The 21749-nt window shown below is 35.0% G+C and overlaps 1 protein-coding gene across 1 annotated transcript; it reads left to right on the forward strand.

The window, feature by feature from the left end:
- The first annotated feature begins 8031 nt into the window (after positions 1 to 8031).
- LOC129217277 (uncharacterized) lies at positions 8032 to 17542 on the forward strand. Its single transcript, XM_054851547.1, has 3 exons — positions 8032 to 8163; positions 13802 to 16157; positions 17143 to 17542. Exons 1-2 carry the CDS (start codon positions 8149 to 8151, stop codon positions 16136 to 16138), a joined length of 2352 nt encoding a protein of 783 aa, XP_054707522.1. The 5' UTR covers positions 8032 to 8148; the 3' UTR covers positions 16139 to 16157; positions 17143 to 17542.
- The last annotated feature ends 4207 nt before the right edge of the window (positions 17543 to 21749 follow it).

The raw sequence follows: 21749 nt of genomic DNA on the forward strand, positions 1-21749 counted from the left end.
TCAGAGGCATACAAACGTAAGTTCAAAAATGGCAATTTTTAAGTTATTACTGCTTCATACGTAGAATCTTATTCCGAATAGTGTTATTCAGGAGCGTGCCCAGAAATTTTGGGGTCCGTCACAAATGACTTTTTTTGGGCCCCCTCCATATTGTTTACCCCTACATTTCATCCCTAGTTTTAGAAATATCGGGTTCCCTTCAGGCTCGGTACCGAGACAACAGGTGTCCCTTCTCCCTCCCCCCTCCCTCTATGCACGCCCCTGGAGCCATCACAGCGCAATTCCATAAAAACAAAAGCAAAAAAATTTTTATAATAATTTACCAGTCCCATCCTTTATATGCACCAGACGAAAGTTTTTACACTCTCCTGCAAAGTAGCAATAATGTGACATACGTTAGTCTAGCTCTTAGGTACAGATTTGTATTTAAAAAAAACTCAATTTCAAAAGCACTATTTTTGGTGACTTATCTTGAAAAAAAAAGATAGATTCCTCCATGCGTGCAATACTTTTGGACAGAAGATCATAATATCATTTGGATAATTTGATCATATTTTATTGTTTAAACTGTAAAAACAACAAAATACTAAGTAATGCAAAGTAAAATAAATAATTAACAATTACAAACAAACTACATAGAAATATGAACCATTAGTTTACACAGTTTGCATTACGCTATCTTCAAGCAAATTCTTCACTTCTTGTGGCATATCGTGTACCAAATTGTAAGTCTTCGTTCACTAATTTGAAATCAAAGGATCAGAATTGATGAATCAATTGTCAAAAACATTCCTATTGTTATTAAACTGATTCTCCGAGGGATTTAATTGAAAGAGTTTGCAATAAAAAGTGAAACTGAAAAATGTAAGCATGTTTACTGGGCTTCAATTGTCAATATCTTTTGAATAAGCAGGTTTAGGCAAGAAATGAAACCGGATTATAAAAGCTGAACCACTTTACTATATATGGGATTTAATAGTTTTGTAAGTCATCAATAAAATCTCTCCAAATGATATTACAATATATTCAGATGGCAGCAAAATGAATTTTTAGGCAGGTAGTGGAACTTACATTAAAACTCCTCAAGAGAAGTTCTTCCTAATGCAACGAAATCCAGATTTTTGTTCAGTTTTCCGAAGTGAATTAATTGCTATTCACATAGGACTGGAGAAAATTATGTGCGAAAATAACTTCGGAGATCTTTGGATACTTTCTGACAGTAAAAGTTCAATTCAACACCTCAGAAACTGGTCCCTCATAGAAGACAAAACTAGCCTATCAATCCTACGTAAAGTAAAGCTCATAGCCCTTCAGCATAAGGTCCACTTTCAATGGATCCCTTCCCATGACGATATCTATGGTAACGAGCTGGCAGATACTCTTGCCGAAGAGAGTCTTGTCCATCCAACACCTTTCACCTCGGAGCTCACCTATCTCGAACTGTTCTAAAAGCAAAAAGCCAATAATAAAAAAAATAGTTAATACCTCCATCTCACAATTGGTACAAAGGCAAAAGGCCAGGACAATCTCTTGCCCTTCCCTGTGACAGGCAGACTAACACCCTTCTGTCTCGCCTCGCCAGTGGACATCTGAAAAGTCTCACTTTCTCTGGAAGCGCCAAGAGGTTCCCCATCTGCCCTAAATGCCAACAAAACCAGGCATCACCAAGGCATATCTTGAGCTGCCTGGGATTGGACTGGAACGACATATTCGACAGTACACTGCTAGTGTCAGATTTCATAAGGGTCAACGGCTTCATCGATTTGTTCTGACTCCGTCAGACCAAAGGGAGATTAAAAACAACAACAATAGTTTTGTTGGCGTTTGTTAGCGATTTTAGTAATTTAAAAATAAATTCGAAATATTTTGAAAATCATCTCCTAAATGTTATTATGTTTTAAGATACGTTTTTTGGGTTTTTGTTATTTATTAGGGGCGCATTAAGCACAGCACATCATAGCATTAATTTTGTTTTGTTTTTAAACAAGTTACCCATTGTTTACTAAATTTTCTACTAACGAAGTAGCAAGTTAATTCTTCGAATCCAAGGTATTATCTTCGGGTAATAATGTTAAAAACAACATTAACATCAACTATATCTTCAGCAACTTTTATGTATACAAGTTAATAAAACATTTATGTAGGGGTAAAGAGAAACGGAATTTCAATGTTTCAAGCTCAGATACTTTCCTTTCTTTTGGATTAACTGAGACACAAAATTTTGGGCATTCTTTCTTTGAGCAAAAATTTCTTTTATTATTTTTACTTAACAAACATGAGAATGAGAATAAAGTAAAAAATTCTTTTTCTTTAAATTAAAGCCTTCAAACATACAATTTTTCTTAGCCTCCTCTAAAATTACACATATGGGCGCCGATGTTCCCATAGTACTGGTAAAATTTTCAAAATTAAGGAAGATTTTCACCTTTTTAGTATGACATTTGAAGCATTTTTGGCGCCACAAAAGAAGTTTGACCCATATGTGAAGCATTGTTATTGTTACACATGTTTTATTTTATACTGAATCAAGTAAAAGCACGTGTACCACTAAGTATCCTTGCCTTATTCAATAAAAGCTTGATTAGATATTAAACCTTCGGTCTTTTCAAGATAAGAAACACTTAAGTTGATAAAAGAATAACGTGAGGCACGTGACCCTCTTCTTTCCTGTAAATCAAATCGGACAGTATAGGTGTCATTCATGACATAAGAATACTCAAATAGATCACGCAATTCAAATAAACTATAACGTTATGATGAGTCCCTTAAAAATTAAAAGAAAAAAACTTCGACTTCAACTACCGCAGCTCGTATTTAGGTGAGCCGTGAACCTTGCGAGGGGACAGAATACATATACAGTTTAAGTAAATTAAATTTTTTACAAGAAATCATGGAAAATCGTTAAACAAAAGAAATATCAAAAAAAAAAAAAAAAAAAAAATGGAACGTCAAGTCAAAATCAAGAAAGAAAATTGAAAATTCTATAATTTAAAATTTCCTAAATAGATTATAGTTCGAGTCCTATGGTATTCAGAAGTTTCAATCGAGCTCCCATCGTACGCAGAAAAATTTTTCAATTGATTGGTACCTATATTTAAAGTGAGGGAGCAAGTTTTCACTAACAAAATTGTGAAAAATGCTAATTTTCGCTGTTTTCAATAATATCTTCACTAATTATAGTGATAAAAAGATGAGCTCAAGCTAAGAACACTATCAAACAATTCACCCTTCGAACAAAAAAAAAATAAGATCGAGTCATCCATTCAGGAGCTACGATGCCACTGGCAGATACACAAACACGTCAAACTCAAAACCCCCTTCTTTGTAGCATCAGAGGTGAAAAACGTTAACTACATGTTAAATTCCCATTTCGTATCAGTCTCAAAAAGCAAACCAAGAGTAACTGCTTTTCTTTACTAATAATAAAGCTGGAAGTCTGTGTTTCTGGATGTCTGAATGTCTGTTACGCGCATAGCGTCTGGACCGTTCTGTCGATTTTCATGAAAATTAACACAAAATTAGTTCGTAGCATAGGGGTGAGCACCTAAAAGCGATTTTTCGAAAATTCGATTTCGTTCTTTTTCTATTTCAATTTTAAGACCATTTTACCGTGCAAATTATCATATCGTGGACGAATAAATTACCATAACGTGGATATGTAAACTACCATATGCGAGCAAATAAACATAGTTAATTGGCGATAAATTCATCATGCAGTTATTTGTAAATATACAACCGAACCAAATGACCTTTTAATTTTCTACTACGAGCAAAGCCGTGCGGGTACCGTAAGTTACTAATAAAAAGGAAACGTGTGCACGAGTAAAAGAAATTTTGTGTAGATTATGTGCGTTTATATGCGACTGCCGGATGAAGTAGTAAGGACTTATAGCCCTAAAACTCATCCATTGGGGTTTCAGTTACGGAACTCACCACAACGCCTAAGAATAATTAATTTAAGTTACTTTAAAGGACTGTAAGCATCTTATTTATATTGTTTTTTTTACTTAATTATATATTGTCTTCTTTTAAGCAATCAAGATTGCTATTTATTTTACTTTACCGTAGTATTTTTAACGCCTTTTAATTACATAATTTGATTTATGATTCAATGTTATTTTATAATTATGATTTAATATTATTTTATAAGCGATAGAGATGAGCCATTGCTTGAAAAATTATTTTCAAAAATCGCGCCTCTGGCAGTAAATATTCTGCTTGTAAACAACGGCGGATTTACCCTGCCGCAAGTGCGAGAGGTCCTTATGACCATAGGGGCCCTAAAGAAGATTCAAAAATCTGCATGATAATTGTTTTATATAGTTTATTGACTGGCAAAAGGGGCCACAAAAAACCTATTGCGACGGACAACACTGCAGGTAAAAATACTTTTTTTTTATTTCGTCCGCTTCTTTCTTTTCCTCTTTTTACTTCCTTTTATAAAAAAGGAAGTATTGTATTCGCGAAAAAAATTTCACTCAAAAATCGGCCTTAATTTCCATTTTTCTCACCCCCGAATGAATGTTGAGTTTTTTTTCGACCCGACCACACGTGGAAAAATGCCTAGGAACCTACAGACACCCGAAATATCCATTTTGACGACCCCTGAGTTACTACGAATTTTCTCGTGACGTCTGTATGTACGTATGTATGTGCGTATGTGTGTATGTATCTCGCATAACTCAAAAACGGTATGTCCTAGAAAGTTGAAATTTGGTACGTAGACTCCTAGTGGGACCTAGTTGTGCACCTTCTCTTTTGGTTGCATTCGGATGTTCCTAAGGGGGTCTTTTGCCCCTTTTTGGGGCAAATCATTGTTAATTTGATGTAAACTCAAGTGGTGTTATAATTTGTCGGACAATTGGCGATATATCACCTTTTTTGGTCGCCAAGATTTGTCGCCAGCCTGCCGACAAATTTGGCAATTTTTTTTTTTTAAATTTGGTTTTAATTTGGCCATTGTTGGTGACATTTAGAGAGTAAACAATTGAATCACATTAAAATATCCAATAATGGGTAAATGACATTAAATTGGAGTAAAAGGAAGTCATGTGATGCACACATCAGCTCGTTCTTTTTAGAATATAAATTTAGTGTACAAAAAGAAGGGCTCACAGTATGCCTCCATTAAATTGTTTTTTTTTTCTTCGGATCATTGAGTTTTGCATTGTTTGATGTGAATATTCAAGCTTTGTTTTTATTCATTGATATTGAATGAGCTCTTAAATACGGTAATTATGAAGAATTGCTCTTTAAATAAGATCTAAAGAATTTTTTACATACAAGATATTTAAATAAATTCATTTGCAACGTGTTGTTCAAACAACAAGTTCATTTGCAATTCATTTTCCCCATCTTGTCCGCTTTAAAAGTTTTTCTTCTTTTAAAATGTGTATCATGTTTTTAAGCAGTATCTTGTATTTAACATCACAATTTCGCACCTTTACTACTGCTTTTTTTTCCGGAAAGGACACTGGAATTCATTCAAGTCTTAAACTTTTAGAAATATGCTACAATCAAGTACAGAGCATAGAAAGTTTTTAAAAAATGTTTTAAATAAAAACAATGTTTTAAAAATCTAGATGAAATCCTTAAGGACACACATTAATTTGTCGTCTACCTTTTTTTCTTCCTCTCTTCATCTCTCTCTTATTTTCTTTTTATCCCTTGCTTTCTCTTAACTTTAATATTTATTTTTTCGCTCTTTTTGGTGTATAATCATTATTTTCCTCATTAAAATCACCATACTTTGTTTATTTTATGTAAATTCCAAATTTTTTTTAAATGTTTCGGTTGATTTGCATATTTTTATTTTATTTTTGCTGTTTGATTTGTGTTCTTTATTGTCAAAAATAGATCTAATGTTCTTTTTATTTTTAACGGCTAACATTTTTCGTCCAACCTTTTATATGTACCTGAAAATGCTACAACCTTCCAAAAAAAAAAAAAAAAAAAAAAAAAAAAAAAAAAAAAAAACAGAGTAATGACTTCCAAAATAAGCAACTGCACAGAAAAACGTTTAACATTTTTTAGGGAATAGTTTGTTTTATTTGAGTCCTAGAAGTTTTACACGCATTGAGTTGTGCATAAAGACACTTCCCATGCTGGATAAAAAAAACTTCCTATTAACCCTTCACTGGTGATTTGATTTTTTTGTGATGTAAATGGTGAGGTGGAGTGTATGTAACCCAACATTCTCAACTAAATTTGGCAAATTAAAAAAGGAAAATATGATCGATGTGCGTGTGTGTGTGTGTGTATGTTCCTTATACAGATCCCCAGTTTACGTCGGATATTTACCAAATTTGGCACAGAGGTCCTTTAATGCTCAGGAATTCCAATTAAGGATTTTCACCAGCACATACGGGAAACGTTATATTTTCGCATATTAAAAACAATGACTAAATTTTTAGAATTTTAGAAACATCCAACGGGATTTTTTTAATTTAGAGTCATAAAACTACTCTTTTGTACACGCTAATATACATATAAAATAATGCATGAAAACACTACATAAATTTTTATTATAAGAGGCCCAATTCTGGGGTGTGGGACACCCCGCTTCACCAGTTAAGGGTTAAAGAAATCTTAACTATGTTTTGTTTTAACGGATATGAGAAACGATATTCAACATTTGACTACCACTAACTGACTACAAAAGAAATTTCGCCCTTTTTCACTGCATTAACAAATACTCAACTGAACAATACTGTGTGCAAGCAAATTATCCTGCCTAACTTATTGTGACTATCACAATGCAATAATAAACTTAAATGAACAGTAATGCCTCAGGGATGCAGCTAAGGGGAGGGAGCTTTTGTTTTTAACACTATTTCCTGCGATAATATGGCAGTTAATGTGCAGGTAAGGTCTGCTATGAATCTCCCCTTCCCCCCCCCCCTCCACTCCAAAAGTAAATTCTGGCTGTGATAGTAGTTTAATGAAATTTCTTTTCAAATATGATCACTTTGTTAAAAATATTTTTAAGGACTGCTAGACTGTCTGAGTAGCATAAAAGCTGCTATTTCTAATAACAAAAACAAAAAAAAAACTTTTTTGTTTAATGCACATAAGATATTATAATTGCCTGCCGAAAGTATTCGCTAAATTTTTCCCTTTCAAAACACGAAATATTCCAAAATTTTGCTTTGAGCAAAAATGATATAAATAACTAAAAATAATCACATAGAAACAGAGTCATGCTCACGAATTTTCTCTAAAATGGTATCTTTCACAATTACCTTTTGGAAAGAAAAATTTCCAAAAATATTAATCCAGAGAATTTATTTTAAGCAATCTTTCCGGTTTCCTCAAGGTATCCCAAAGAACCCCATCTATATGCATACATTTATTTTTGAAAAAATTCCATCGACCCTGAAGCTACAATGCAAAACCCGGTACTTGATCAATGAGGGAAATAAAATGGTAGTTTTTTCCCAAACTTTAAAAGGAAATAAAACAAAAACAAAAGCATTAACGAGCGCCTGTAATTCACGGATGACATTCACAACCCCGAGGTTAAGAAGACTATTCCCTCGCTATCCACCACCACCACAAAAAAAAAAAAAAAAAAAAAAAAAGAGAGAGAGAGAGAGAGAAAACGACCGAAATGAAGACTGGACGGCAAAACCAGTTGCCCATCAGGAAACTTTTGATTGTTAAAAGCGAAAGCAAAATTGGAAGGGGGGAGGATGCGAAAGCCTGATTTTTACGTCACGGGAGAGATACAACAGGTGAAAGATTAACACAGTCAGGAGGAAGGGATGAAGAGAGAGAGAGAGGAAGAAAAAAAAAGACATAAAAATAATAATAACGGAAACCAAAATATCATCAGACAACGAAAACTCGTGTGGTTAGCTAGCTCTCCGTAGCGTGCTAACCTACGGTCCTGCTAACCTAGTTTGGACAAACCTGAAGCCCGCGGACTGTCATTGGTTGGCGGGATGCGCTGAAAATTTTGACGGAGGCGGGGACTGAGGGTGCTACTTTAAAAATAAAAAATGAAGAAAAATAAGGGGGTTCTATTTCGTCATCGCTGTTCTCCATGCCTTTGTTCGAGTTTTTGTCAGATATATAAAGCGGGACCGTTCGTTTGGAAAGGCATTCAAACATTCCCCACTGTGATCACTTCTGCGAACCGGCCTCAACATGGCATCGCGGAAGGTAGGTTCTTTACCTTTGAACTCCTCGGATATAATCAATTGACTTGTGCATCTTCCCGGATAAAAGGATACTTCGATATAATACTGCTCCTGTTATATCGCTTGTTTGTTCTAAACGAAAGTGTTAATTTTTCAACTTTTTTTAATTAAAAATGCTATCGAGTGATATAAATTCAAAAAGCAAATTGCAAACTAAAATTTAAAATTTTTCAAACTTCGTAGACTTATTATTTTGGTATTCATTAAAAACATTTAATTTAAATTAATTATTTCAATTAAATTATATTGATTTCGTAGCTGCTTTATAATTTAAAAATCGATATCTTACCTTATTTATATCTTAAAATCATCTGCTTTCGTTTAAATAAAGTAGCATTACAGTTGAGATATTTTATGAATGTTAGATCTTCCAATCACAGTATTTTCCACAACTGTATATATTTCTATAACTAATAATCTACGTTGCATTTTTCAATTTGTGCAATAAGCATTCACAGAAGATTAAAGCCACCTAAATTTCAGAAATTGACCTCCTGTCATTTATATTATTTCCATTAAGATTTCTGAAATTTTCTGCGATCACCAAAAATTTATCTCCTCACACCTTGTTGAATTCTATACATATGTTTCATTTTTGCAAATGCTCAACTCCAATCATCTTCTTCTGCATTAAAACTAATTCATATTCAAAAACCATTCAACGGGTTTAATTAAAACTTGTTACTATTCCCTACTTTTTCCAAAATATCTGATGGAATAACACTTCGTTTGTCCAACGATGCGATGAAAATTTTCAAAAACTTCCCTGTGTTTTACACTCATTCCCAAAATAGCAAATTTTATCCTATCCTAGTTTTTAATCTAATAGTTTTATAAATACAACTAGTTACAATAAATCCTCATTAATCATAAATCATATTAAATCATAGAATCATTTAATCAGATAAAATAATATTAAATCCGTAAAAATATTAATCCCAACTGTTAATCTATAATTTTAAATTATAAATTGTTCAAAGTTTTTAGGACAGTTACTATGTTTCTGAACTTTCCAAATGTTTTTTAAACTGAAAATATATAATTTAAATACAACAATTACTTTTCTAAATTGTTTTTCTTTTCTTTTCAAAACTATAATGCTACATTTTGTAATTATTAACTCTGTCCCCTTCAGAAATCCTTTACTGTTTGAACATGTATCAAATTTTTGCCAAGAGCAATAACTGAGCTAGAAAATTAAGATTTTTTAGTTAATTCATTCTGAAAATTATTTAATCGTTAATTATTATGCATTTTTCATCATTCTATATTTTCTGCATCATTTTTTTTTTTTTTTTTTTTTTGCTCATTTATTTATTTAATTTATTTTACTTTCGTTTTTTGCTTCTTCTTTAATTCTCACCAATTTCAAATTTAATTTGTTACAATGAAGTATCATCAAATAATATTACAATGTATTAAACTATGTTGGTGCAAGTTAATTTTACCATTTTGTAACTTTATGTGTTTTTGCTACGTTCTAGTTTTGTAATTGTTTTGTTTCTAATAGTTATTGCATTTTAACGAAAGTGAAAATGTTTTTTTCAAAAGTAATAGTCAAGAGTCAGTTTACTTTCTCTCTCTCTCTCTCTCTCTTTGGTACATAATAACGAGATAAATTGTTTTCTCTCTCTCTCTATTTCTTTCTTTGGCTCATAATAACGAGATAAATTATTTGTTCTCTCTCTCTCTATCTATCTTTTTCTCTGGCTCATAATAACAAGAAAAATTATTTATTCTTTCTCTCTCTCCATTTCTTTCGTTGGCTCATAATAAAGAAATATAAATTATTTGTTCTCTCTCTCTCTCTTTATATCTTTCTCTGGCTCATAACAAAAAATTACTTTTGCTCTCTCTCTCTCTATTTCTTTCTTTGACTCATAATAAAAAGATGAACTATTTGTTCTCTCTCTCTATCTCTTTCTTTGGCTCGTAATAATGACATAAATTATTTGTTCTCTCACTCTCTATCTCTTTCTCTGCTTCATAATAACAAGAAAAAATATTTGTTCTCTCTCTCTCTCTCTCTTTCTTTGGATCATAATAACGAGATTAAATTATTGGTTCTCTGTCTCTACCTCTTTTGCTGGCTCATAATAACAGGATAAATTATTTGTTATCTCTCTCTATTTATTTTTTGGCCCATGATAACGAAATAAATTATTTGCTCTCTCTCTCTTTCTTTCTTTACTCACAATAACGAGTTGAATTATTTTTTCTCTCTCTTACTTTCTATCTCTTTCTTTGGCTCATTATAGTGAGATAAATTGTTTGTTATCTCTCCCTCTCTTTCTCTTTGGTACATAAAAACGATAAAAGTTGCTTTTTAAAGATCTGCTTCGAACACATGTGCTAAAGTCAGCTTCCATGTTCTATTTTTCCTTTAATGTTAATAACGTATTTAGTCGATGGTCAGCGGCGTGAAATGTATTTCAAGCAAGGATCTTGAACTCGTAAGATGTTTAAATCTTTAATAATTGATTAATAGCATAATTAAAAGATATCTCACAATTTGTTTATACTATATAAATTTTCTGAATTAAAAGTTTCTTTAGTTAAATTCTCTGAGTCTGTTTGAACATTAAAAGATGAAGTTTCGTAACGTATTCTATCCCATTTTTCTATTTTCACAATAATTTGTGCAAGTAAACTGCATTTCGTCGCATATAAATCAAATGACATGTACTTTTTGGTATTTAAAATATTTTATGGCCTATGTTCTCCTCACTTATTTTTTGCTTGTTCTTGTTTGCTGCATTTTTTCTATTTAAAAAAAAAACTGATCCTATTTCTAAAAGGATGAAATGGCGAAAGAAGAGATGTATGCTACCATTTTAATTTTAACATTAGGATATTTGACATTTTGCATTAGTAAAAAACAACAAAACACTCGCATGTAATATTTTAAAAGCTCCAACTGTTTTTTCCCTATTTTTAAACGATATTTTTTATTTGAAATACAAAGCGCAAAAGTTCGCTTGACTCAGTTTTTGCTACGTGATTCTGATTTTTAATGCATGTGTACTTTTTAGAACCTACCAAATGTGCCCGGGGAATTTTTCTCTTTTATTGCAGTTTTTTTTCTTTGTGTTGAAATTTAATTTTATTTTGAATAAGATAAATAACTAATTAAACTAACAAATGTAAACAACAGAACTAATACTTTGTTTGAAAAACGCTTACATAAAAGAAAATAAAAACTACTAAAAGAAACCTTTAATGGTCTCGCATCACCCATTTAATTCACCCAAACAATTGTTTGAATAAGATTAATTCCTTTATTACTGTTCCGAAAGAACGTTAAGGAGTATCAAAAGATTCCGTTTCGCACCACCAGTCATCGGATAAGAAAAAAAAAATCGAAATCCAATTCTTTATAGCGGAGAATACAAACGAATATCGAAAGTGAAATCGATGCAGACGATAACAGGGTGAAATAGGGCATAGCCTTTTCCCGCTCATTCATGAAAAGGAAGTGATCAATGAAGGGGAGAAATTGGAAGCCACTCAACCTGTAAAAGCGATCACTTTTGACCTCTAGAATAAAAGATTTTTATTATTAAGAATAACAACCGGACAAAAGGTTCTTCCGCAAGACAAAAAAAAAAAAAAAAGAGTGATGTAAAAATAGGAATAACATCAGTTGTTTCGTTCTTTGAGCTTCAATTAGTGCTGCGTGTTAGATCTTCTCTCCTCAATATAAGATAAGTTTCGTTATTCTGGGAGTGGCAGAGGTGAAACTGTGCAGCGCAAATTTAACTTTTACTTTCCTGTTTTATTTTATTTTGATGATAATTTACTTTCTCCTTCGTTTTGATTTTTTGATCACTTTCACTAAAACAGTTGCCAACTTGGGGAAATCTCAAAAACACTTAAGCCGTTTTAATAATAAAAAACTTTATGTTTTTTATTATTAAAACGGCTTAAATATGCAAAAATAATTATTTTTGCAATTCCCGGAAAAACATTGCCTTTTTTCCATCACTCAAAAAGACTGATTTTTTAATCAAAGCATTTTCGAGAGCTATCATAATTCTTAAAGTGACCATAAGTCAAATGTCATAGTTATAATAGCTCACATGATTGTCATATTTTTAAGAAAGGCTGAAAATAACTGATGCATTTGATGGTTGGTTTTTTTGACGCAAGAGCCTCGACCTGTTGCATTTGAATAACTCACAAATTTTCTAGAGTTCTGCGCATTATTTCTAGAAAAATGTCCTTTGACTTCATAAATCTGTCGGCATAGTAAACAATTTTAATAATTATAAAAAATTAATTTCATTGAAATATTCAGTAACTATATCTTTGGTAAACTTTAAAGCTAAATTTAGCGAATGCTATTGGCTTGAATTAGCTCGGAAGCAACGGGATAGAAAGTTTTGAATGGGAGTGGGAAAAAGACGAGTGAGTAAGTCGTCATCAAAAGAGGATAAAATATAGGAAGGGATGAAAATAATGGACAGCACAAAGTTATTAATGTCTAAGCTGTACAATCGCATAGTAAACAAAAGTGAGTGCGTTTTGCGGAAGCGGATGCAATCGGATTTCGAAATGCTTAAAAGGCAGGACTGGCGAGTAAAAGCATAACAATAATTAAAATCCGTAATTTTTACGCTTTTTGTGTAAAAATCAGCAAATATGCTAAAACGTACGCAAAGTTTGACTGGTTAAAATTTTAATTGAGTAAAACGATAATTGCTAATTGGAGTGCTGACTATTTGCAAAACGCTTCGATTTCCATTTTTCGCATTGCACAAGGCAGCTTTCCAAAGCAGAGAGATTTCGAGGGCTAGTAAAAATAGTACGCACTGGATAACTACTGAGTTTATCTTCGTATATTTTTAGTATATCTTAATTTGCATATCGTAATACCAATAATGACTAGAACTGAAGTGTAAAATAATTTTACAATAATTGGTCAAAAGTGCACATTAATTTAAAAGTAATAATACTATCCACAAAAGATTATACAACCCAAAATGCCATTTAACTTCTGGAACACCTAAGTTAAAATGATAATTTGATTTTGGAAAAAATAATTTCATATTTTCTAATGCTCTTCCTGAAAAAAAAAAGCCGATTTGAGGTGCAGCCTTTTTACTAATAAGCTTAAGAAGTATAGTCAAATTAAATCAAAAGTTGATGATGTTTACGGTAATTAACTTTCTTTGAGCAAACATTATATGAAGTTTAAATTTTAGAATAATTTAACGTTTCAGTCATATGCCATGTTTTCTTTTATCTAACTTAAATATTCATTCACAACATTGCGCCATTTATTAACAATGCGTTATCATTCCAAAAAGACATTTTTATTGAATTTTTATTTACTTGTTAATATGATATGAGATCATTAATAAAATGGAAATTGTGGGTATTTTGTAAATTGGAAAAAGAAAATCGTGAAATTGTAAAAATGGCATCTTTTCTATTCTTCTTTCGCCATCTTTTGCGGTTATACAAATTTAGTGAAATGCTCTCAATTTATATCCTAATATCATGCTTTCGTAACTGACTTGATATATAATTCTATATCAATCTGTATTTGACGCCCTTTTTGATTTAAAAAAATCTTTCCAATTTCCATTTGCTCTTAGATATTAGCGTTGTTTCTTGCTGCTTGTTTCCTCATGGGACACATCTCAGCGAAAAAAGCCAAGAAAGAAGAATCAGCTGAAACCATAAAAGAAGAAATCGAAACAGCAAAAATCATCTCCGACTTGCTTGCAGAAGCAACCAATTATGGAGGAGGAGCTGTAGCTGCAAGTGGTGGTTATGGCGGAGATGCCGGAGGATATGGCGGAGAAGCCGGAGGATATGGTGGGGGAACCCTTGACGCAGGATACGGAGGTGCAAGTCTTGGAGGAGGAGATGCTGGTGGATACGGAGGTGGAGCTTCGTCCGGCGGTTATGGAGGTGGAGCTTCGTCCGGCGGTTATGGAGGTGGAGCTTCGTCCGGCGGGTACGGAGGTGGAGCCTCATCTGGTGGCTATGAAAGTGGAACCTCATCTGGTGGTTATGGAGGTGGCGCTTCATCTGGTGGTTATGGAGGTGGAGCGTCCTCTGGTGGATATGGTGGTGGTGCTTCATCCGGTGGATACGGTGGTGGAGCCTCATCAGGGGGATACGGAAGTGGAGCTTCATCTGGTGGCTATGGAGGTAGCACCTCATCTGGTGGATACGGTGGCGGAGCGACATCCGGTGGATATGGAGGCGGAGCTTCATCTGGTGGATACGGAGGAGGAGCGTCTTCTGGTGGATCATCATCAGGCGGTTACGGAGGAAGCTCAGGTGGTGGCGGAGGAAAACACGCTGTTCTATTAGCTGTCCCAGTAACTTTTGCCCTGGCTGATGCTGGCAAAGGTGGATCATCTGGAGGTTATTCTGGAGGAGCGAGCGCTGGTGGTTATGGCGGTGATTCTGGTGCATCTGGATACGGGGGTGCATCCAGTGGAGGTTATGGAGGTAGCAGTGCAGGAAAGAGCAAAGGTGGTTCAAGTGGTGGATATGGAGGTTCTCAAGGCGGTTATGGTGGAGGACAAGCAGGAGGATACGGTGGAGGTAAAGGTGGAGGACAAAGCTATGGGGGTAGTCAACAAGGAGGCTACGGTGGAGGTCAACAAGGAGGATATGGTGGCGTTCAACAAGGAGGATATGGTGGCGGTCAACAAGGTGGATATGGCGGAGGTCAACAGGGCGGATACGGTGGAGGTCAACAAGGCGGATACGGAGGTGGTAAGCAAGGCGGTCAACAAGGTGGATACGGAGGCGGTCAGCAAGGTGGATACGGAGGCGGTCAACAAAGTGGATATGGAGGAAGTCAGTCGCAAGGTGGATATGGAGGAAGTCAGCAGCAAGGTGGATATGGAGGAGGTCAGCAGCAAGGCGGATACGGAGGCGGTCAACAAGGTGGATATGGAGGCAGTCAACAAAGTGGATACGGAGGCGGTCAACAAGGTGGATATGGAGGCGGTCAACAAAGTGGATATGGAGGCGGTCAACAAGGCGGATATGGCGGTGGACAAGGTGGAGGATATGGGGGAGGACAAGGCAGTGGTAAAGGCAAAGGAGGAGGTGGAGGAGGATATGGAGGAAAATCTGCCGGGGGATCGTCAGGTGGATACGGCGGAAGTTCAAGTGGAGGAGGTTATGGTGGAAGTGTAGGGGGAGGTTATGGTGGAGGAAAATCAAGTGGCTCAGGGGGGTATGGTGGCAGCAGTGGAGGAGGAAAGTCCTCTGGCGGATACGGAGGAAGCGCTGGAGGTGGAGGATATGGCGGTGGTAAATCCGGTGGTGGAGGAGGATATGGAGGATCTTCAGGAGGTGGATATGGCGGTGGTAAATCTGGTGGTGGAGGAGGAAAATCCGCAGGTGGAAAATCAAGTGGAGGTGGATATGGTGGTAGCTCCGGTGGCGGATATGGTGGTGGAAAAACTGGAGGTGGTGGTGGATACGGCGGCTCTTCTGGAGGTGGAGGATACGGAGGATCATCCGGAGGAGGTGGATACGGAACTTCTACTGGAGGAAGTGGATATGGTAGCTCTTCTGCAGCAGGCGGTTACGGAGGTTCATCTGCAGGTGGCTCATATGGCGGTGGAAAATCAGGTGGAGGTTCAGGAGGCTACGGAGGCAGCAGTGGAGGAGGACTTCAAGGAATAACTCTCGTCGGCATTAAGCTTAACACTGTTTCTCTCGGGGGTGCTGGAGGCGGTAAATCCGGAGGAGGCTATGGCGGAGAAGCACCATCCGCAGGCGGCTATGGAGGAGGAGCAGCTTCTGGAGGTTATGGCGGTGGAGCTTCATCTGGTGGATATGGAGGATCTTCTGGAGGTAGTTATGGGGGATCTTCTGGAGGCGGATATGGCGGATCTTCGGGAGGAAAATCTGGTGGAAAGAGTAGCGGCGGATATGGAGGAGGATCCAGCGGATATTGAAGTTTTCAAAAAAAAAACTGTAAGTACACACTATCAAAATTATTTCTCGTCCTTTGAAAACAAATCCTTGGGTGGAATTACATATTTGCTACGAATTACGCAGGTTATCAGAATGTTCAGAACAAATTAAATTTTCATAGTTTATTTAGCATTATTAAAAATTTGATTTACTGTCATGGAATTTGAGAAAGTTCATTTCTCGAAAATGCCTGATTAGCAAATTAGCAATATCATTATTCGATATTATATTCATCAAACATCTTATAATGAACTATTTGAATTTATCTGATGATGAATAGCAATAAAACCATCAGACAGAGCATGGTAGACCAAGAAATATCAGATATTGAACATCCTGCAAAGGAGATTGAGCATATAAAAAATTTTAAACGTGGGAAAAGTTTCATTACCTTGCTAATTTTATTTGCTGCCGAACTTTGCCCACAAAGAAGAATTTTAAAGTGAACATAGGGGTTCATATTTTTACGAAAGTTGCTGTGTTTTCATAAACTTGCTTACAGAGTGATGTTAGTCAGGGGTTTTAAAAGGTACATTACATACTTTATGAATGATGCAGCGAGAAGCAAAGGAATGTAAGTGGATGATTTAAAATTTTAAATCTAAAATTCAGATCCTAGGATTCTCCGCATCTAAAATTCAGATCCTAGGTAGGCATTCATTGATTTTTTTTTCTAAATCATGTTGTATTGCAGCCCCTAACATAGCTACTAGTACTATCGCTTGCCCCATTACTTTATGATTGGTGAGTGTATAGTGAAGAGAGGTTCCTGCATTATTTGTACTGGTTATCTCCAAAACTTCTAATTTGGCACTTACATGCCTTTGCTTCTCCCTTTCTCATATGACTTACAGAATATTTTTCCCCGTTAAATCATAAGGAAAACATTTCACGTAAAACTCATATTTATTAATTTTGGGTTTGTTAAAAAAATTAATATGTTTAGCTTTTGTTTCCTTACTTAATAAACATTTCTCTATTTCAGGATAATTTATCATTGCCAACTGTACAGATGTCCCTAAGTCATGCAATTTGAAGAAATGGTTGTCCAAAGATAAGACAGAGTTGCCAATAAGGAAAAGTTTTGTTTGAAATGGAAAAAAAAAAAAAAAAAAAAAATGCGCGCTAATACTGAAAGACGTTTTCTTCGGCCAACACCACGCTAGAAACAGTGGTGTTGCTTCAGCTATGAAGTGACTTAAAAAGCCAGTAACACTGCTATACTATAGCCAAGGATGCAGGGGCAAGGAAAGGTGCGTTTGCTCTTGTGCAATAAAACTAACAAGAAACTGAACTTTCTGAAGTGAATACTTGTAAAAACGTATGAACTGCCCATCGAGATCATATGACAAAGGGACCATTGTAATTAACTTGTTTATATGTGAATTGAGTGATATAAAGGTTTCTAACCTTGTTCAAACGTCTTTCTCTTTTCTTGCATTATTTAACTAAAATTAGAGTTTTATTACATCTGACACAAATTATTTTTAATTGGCGAGAGTTGAAATGATCAAGTACACTGCGAAATAACAGTTTTCAAAGTATTGCAACATACGAGGGCAAATCAAAAAGTCTTTGCGCCAATTTGTTTACGGCCAAAAACAGGTACATACAATTATTTACAAACATATGTAGTGGAATACGTACCTTATATTATTTATCCACACAGTCACTACACCGGTTCAGACACTTTTCCCATCGCAGCACTAAATTAGAGATCCCCCTGTGGTAAATTCTTCCGGCTGCCTGTGGAACCACCATCAGACCGCGTTCTTGGCTTCTTCGTCACATGTGAATCTCTGTCCTGCCAGAAACTTTTTCAGTGGAGCGATAACGTGAAAATCACTAGGGCAAGGTCTGGACTACAGGTGCTTTGTGAATTGCTATGGGCTTTTGTCCATTGCTCCATACAAAACGAATAACACTTCGCTGCTCATAAGTTGTGGATGTCTGAAGAACAACCGTCATCTTAAATGACTGATAGCAGCTCCGCTCTTTCGAGCAAAAAGCAAATACGGCTGGTACGGTTCAAGGAAATGTCACTGCTGGGAATGTATATGTTTGCTTTGTATTCACAGCCATATTTTGGCTATAAAAAAAAATAGGTGCTAAGACTTTTTGATTTTCCCTCGCAGATTCAATATGAAAGCATTATTTGCGATTACTTCGGAACTTGGGTGCAGAAAAATAAATGAGCTATTAATTTTTTAGCAAACTGTAATCTCAAAAAGAAAGTAAAAATTTTCTTACATTATTTCGTCGTCTCAAAGCAACAGTAGGATATCTACTGTTATTCCTGAGATTTGGTATTTTACGGTTGCTCTGAGGCGACGATTTAATAACGTATTTTAAAAAGTATAAGCATAAAAATCAAACTAAATGAACATAGGAGTGTAATACATCACGATGAGGATTTCTTTCTTCGGCAAGGAGACATTACACACATCGCTTAGTAGCAAAGATTATTGAGGCAGTGAGAAACAAAGGGATGTAAGTAGGGCTTTTTAAATTTTTAGTAAAATGCGTGCAAAATTCAATCGATAGATAATTGAAAAGTTTTTCTTAATCATGCCGTGCAGCAATACCTATCAGGACTACTCAAAGCTTACGAAAGGCTATGTCTGCCTAATCAAAAACAGAGACCCATCCCTTGAGGGGGCTCTGCTCCGAATCGGAATAGTATACATTTGACAAATTTTATGGGGTGAGGGGGGGCCTGGCAAATAAACTGACAGGGAGGTTACATTGACTCTCGGCTACCCTGGAACTTCTATTACTATCTCTTTCTCTTGTGATAAATCAGATAAGAGTTTCTTCTACTATTGGTCTTCGTTTTTTCCAAATTTCCCCAAATTATGATTTTAGAGATTTGGAGACCGTTTAAAAAATTATAACTCGTATTTTTTAACTTTTTTTTTTTTTTTTAGTTTTTTAACATTTTAATTCTGCATTTTATTTCGATCATTTTTGTATTTGGAAGTATTCATCTCATCTAGGACTAACGGTTGCAAAAATAGATGTTATGAATGCTAAACGTGGGCGCCCTGTTTATTACTCGGTGACTTAATATTGTCTTTAAAAGCCACCACCAACATTTTATTTTGTTACAAAATAGTAGTTAAATTTTCTAAGTAAAAAAAAAGTAAAAAAAAGAAACTGGAGCAGTTATTAGGGGTAGGTAGCTTTTACGTATGATAAATCGCATACTACTCTGTAACTATTATTTCTGTTGAGCTACTTGAGTTTATTTCTGAAAAGTAGAAAGAGTGCTCAAACTTGCACCTGATCCCTCCAGACATTTTTAAATTTTTCTCAGTACTGGTACGATCCAATGTAATATCTCACATGTAAAATTAATAGTGTGATGCAGCTACTTCGCAGGGTCTTTTTTTTTTCTTCTTTTTTTAAAGTACGTTTTGAATATTTTTTTTCACATTTTAAATAATGGTTGGTTCTTTCATTTTTTTACTTAAAAAAAAATTTAATATAGCTACCCCCTTCACCCTTTCTTTTTCTGGAAGAGGTAAAACTATGAGGCAGTGTTGCCAGATTGGGGGAAATTTCCCCATTTTGGGGAAATCTATTGCTCTCTGGGGAAATTTTGGGAAAATGGATTTTGAGCGGAATTTTTTGGGGAAAAATTTTTTCTTTGGGGAAAAGATGGGGAAAAAACCCTTCTATTTCCTATTTAAATTCGTGTCAAGAAGTAGTAGCTACATTGTTTGTATCAAACAGCGTTCGTTGGTTTAGCTTTGCTCAAATTTATGGAATTCACATTTCGCATTATGTGGAATATTATGCTACGGAATTGGCATTAATGTTCTGCGTGAGTAACTAGTTGATACGTGAAACAGGTAAAAATAAGTGAAGAACGTTCATGGATAAATATATACAAAAATCATAGTTTAAATGTACATACAGAAGCATAATAGTAAATGCGAGTAGAAAAAAAAATATTTGGTTATTTCTTATCTCTCGGTCAGACGCTTGTATTTATGACTAGTGGCACCGCACGGCTTTGCCCGTAGTAGAAAATTAAAAGGTCTTTTGGTTCCCCTGTATATTTACAAAATAATGCATGATGAATTTCTCGCCAATTGGCTTGTCCACGTTACGGTTCCACGTTATGATAACTTGGTAATTTACTCGTCCATCTTATGATAATTTTGCTCGGGAAAATGTTCTTAAAATTGGAAGATAAAAAGAACGAAATCGAATTTTTGAAAAATCGCTTAAAGGTGCACACCCCCATGCTACAAATTAATTCTTGGCCAAATTTCATGAAAATCGGCCAAACCATCTAGGCGCTATGCAAGTCACAGAGATCCAGACATAGAGACTTTCAACTTTATTATTAGTAAAGAAAGGTAAAGATAAAGACAAAAAAAAAAAGCGAAAATGGGAAGAAAAAAAAAGTTGGGGAATTTTGTAAGAAAATTTGGCTATTTGGGGAAGAAGAAAAATTTTCAAGAGACACAGGAAGTCGATTCATTTTGTGAAAATATTAGGGGGAAAATAATTTTCGAATTTGGGGAATTTTGATAGAAAACATCGCTTTTTGGAGAAAAGTTGGATGGGAATTGGGGTAATCTTGATTTGACCATCTGGCAACACTGCTATGAAGCAATAAAATTATCTGATATGATTGTTTCGATTGGATATCAAGCTCTAAAATATGGAGTGAAAGCATTTTTGGCATTTTTGTAATGGAAATAAGATAGTACTTCTGATAACGATGAAAAAAAAAAGGGTATGCTCGTTATTACCACCAGTGGCGTAGCGAGAAAAAATCCTTTGGGGGAGGGGGTAATTTTTTCTGAAGTTTAAAGTCAAGCCATGCTCTCAAGTCCTATACCCCCCCCCCCATGGCTACACGCCCGTACTCTATGGTTCAGAGAAGAATATGTTCAGGAATATTTTGTATCGGTATCAGAAGCCTCATGTCCAGCCCCAAAATCAATTTTACTTGCAATGAAAATGGCTTTGACCAAAAACATCAAAGATTGAAAACACCTTTTTTCTTTTTTAATCTCACGATAATGATTGATAAAAATCGATGTCTAGTAGAACGCAGTTTAGTCATCTTTAACCATTAATATTTAAGAACGTACATTACTAAAATGAATCTGCAAAATGATTCATCATAATTATAGTCAAAGCCATCAAAAATATGAGAAGAATGTAATTAAGAATAAAAGCTTAATGTCATTGAAAAAATTGAGCCCTATTTATCTTTTTAAAACGCGTAAAATATTTGTAACAGTTTCAACTTTTTGTTTCATTGCCAGATAAACTGTTAGTAATTAAACTATAATTAGTTAAACTGCCAGATTATTGTTCTGAGTGCAATCTATTTGCTAATATGATTAATGGGGCACTATCGAAGGTCGAAAATACATTACACGTCTGCAAAAAGCAAAGTTAAGCTCTGCTTGGATTGTTTGGGCGATCGCACGTCACTGCCAAAAAGTTCCTTATTCGGTTAATTTTGTCTGATGATTCGGAAAAATTATAATAATTCAGCAACGTTTGGCGTTCTATTCGGCAAGATTAACATCATTCGGCGAAATGTGGAGTTTCATTCGCCAAAAT

The sequence above is a fragment of the Uloborus diversus genome, chromosome 2 (assembly GCF_026930045.1).
Source record: "Uloborus diversus isolate 005 chromosome 2, Udiv.v.3.1, whole genome shotgun sequence".
NCBI classification, from domain to species: Eukaryota; Metazoa; Arthropoda; class Arachnida; order Araneae; family Uloboridae; genus Uloborus; species Uloborus diversus.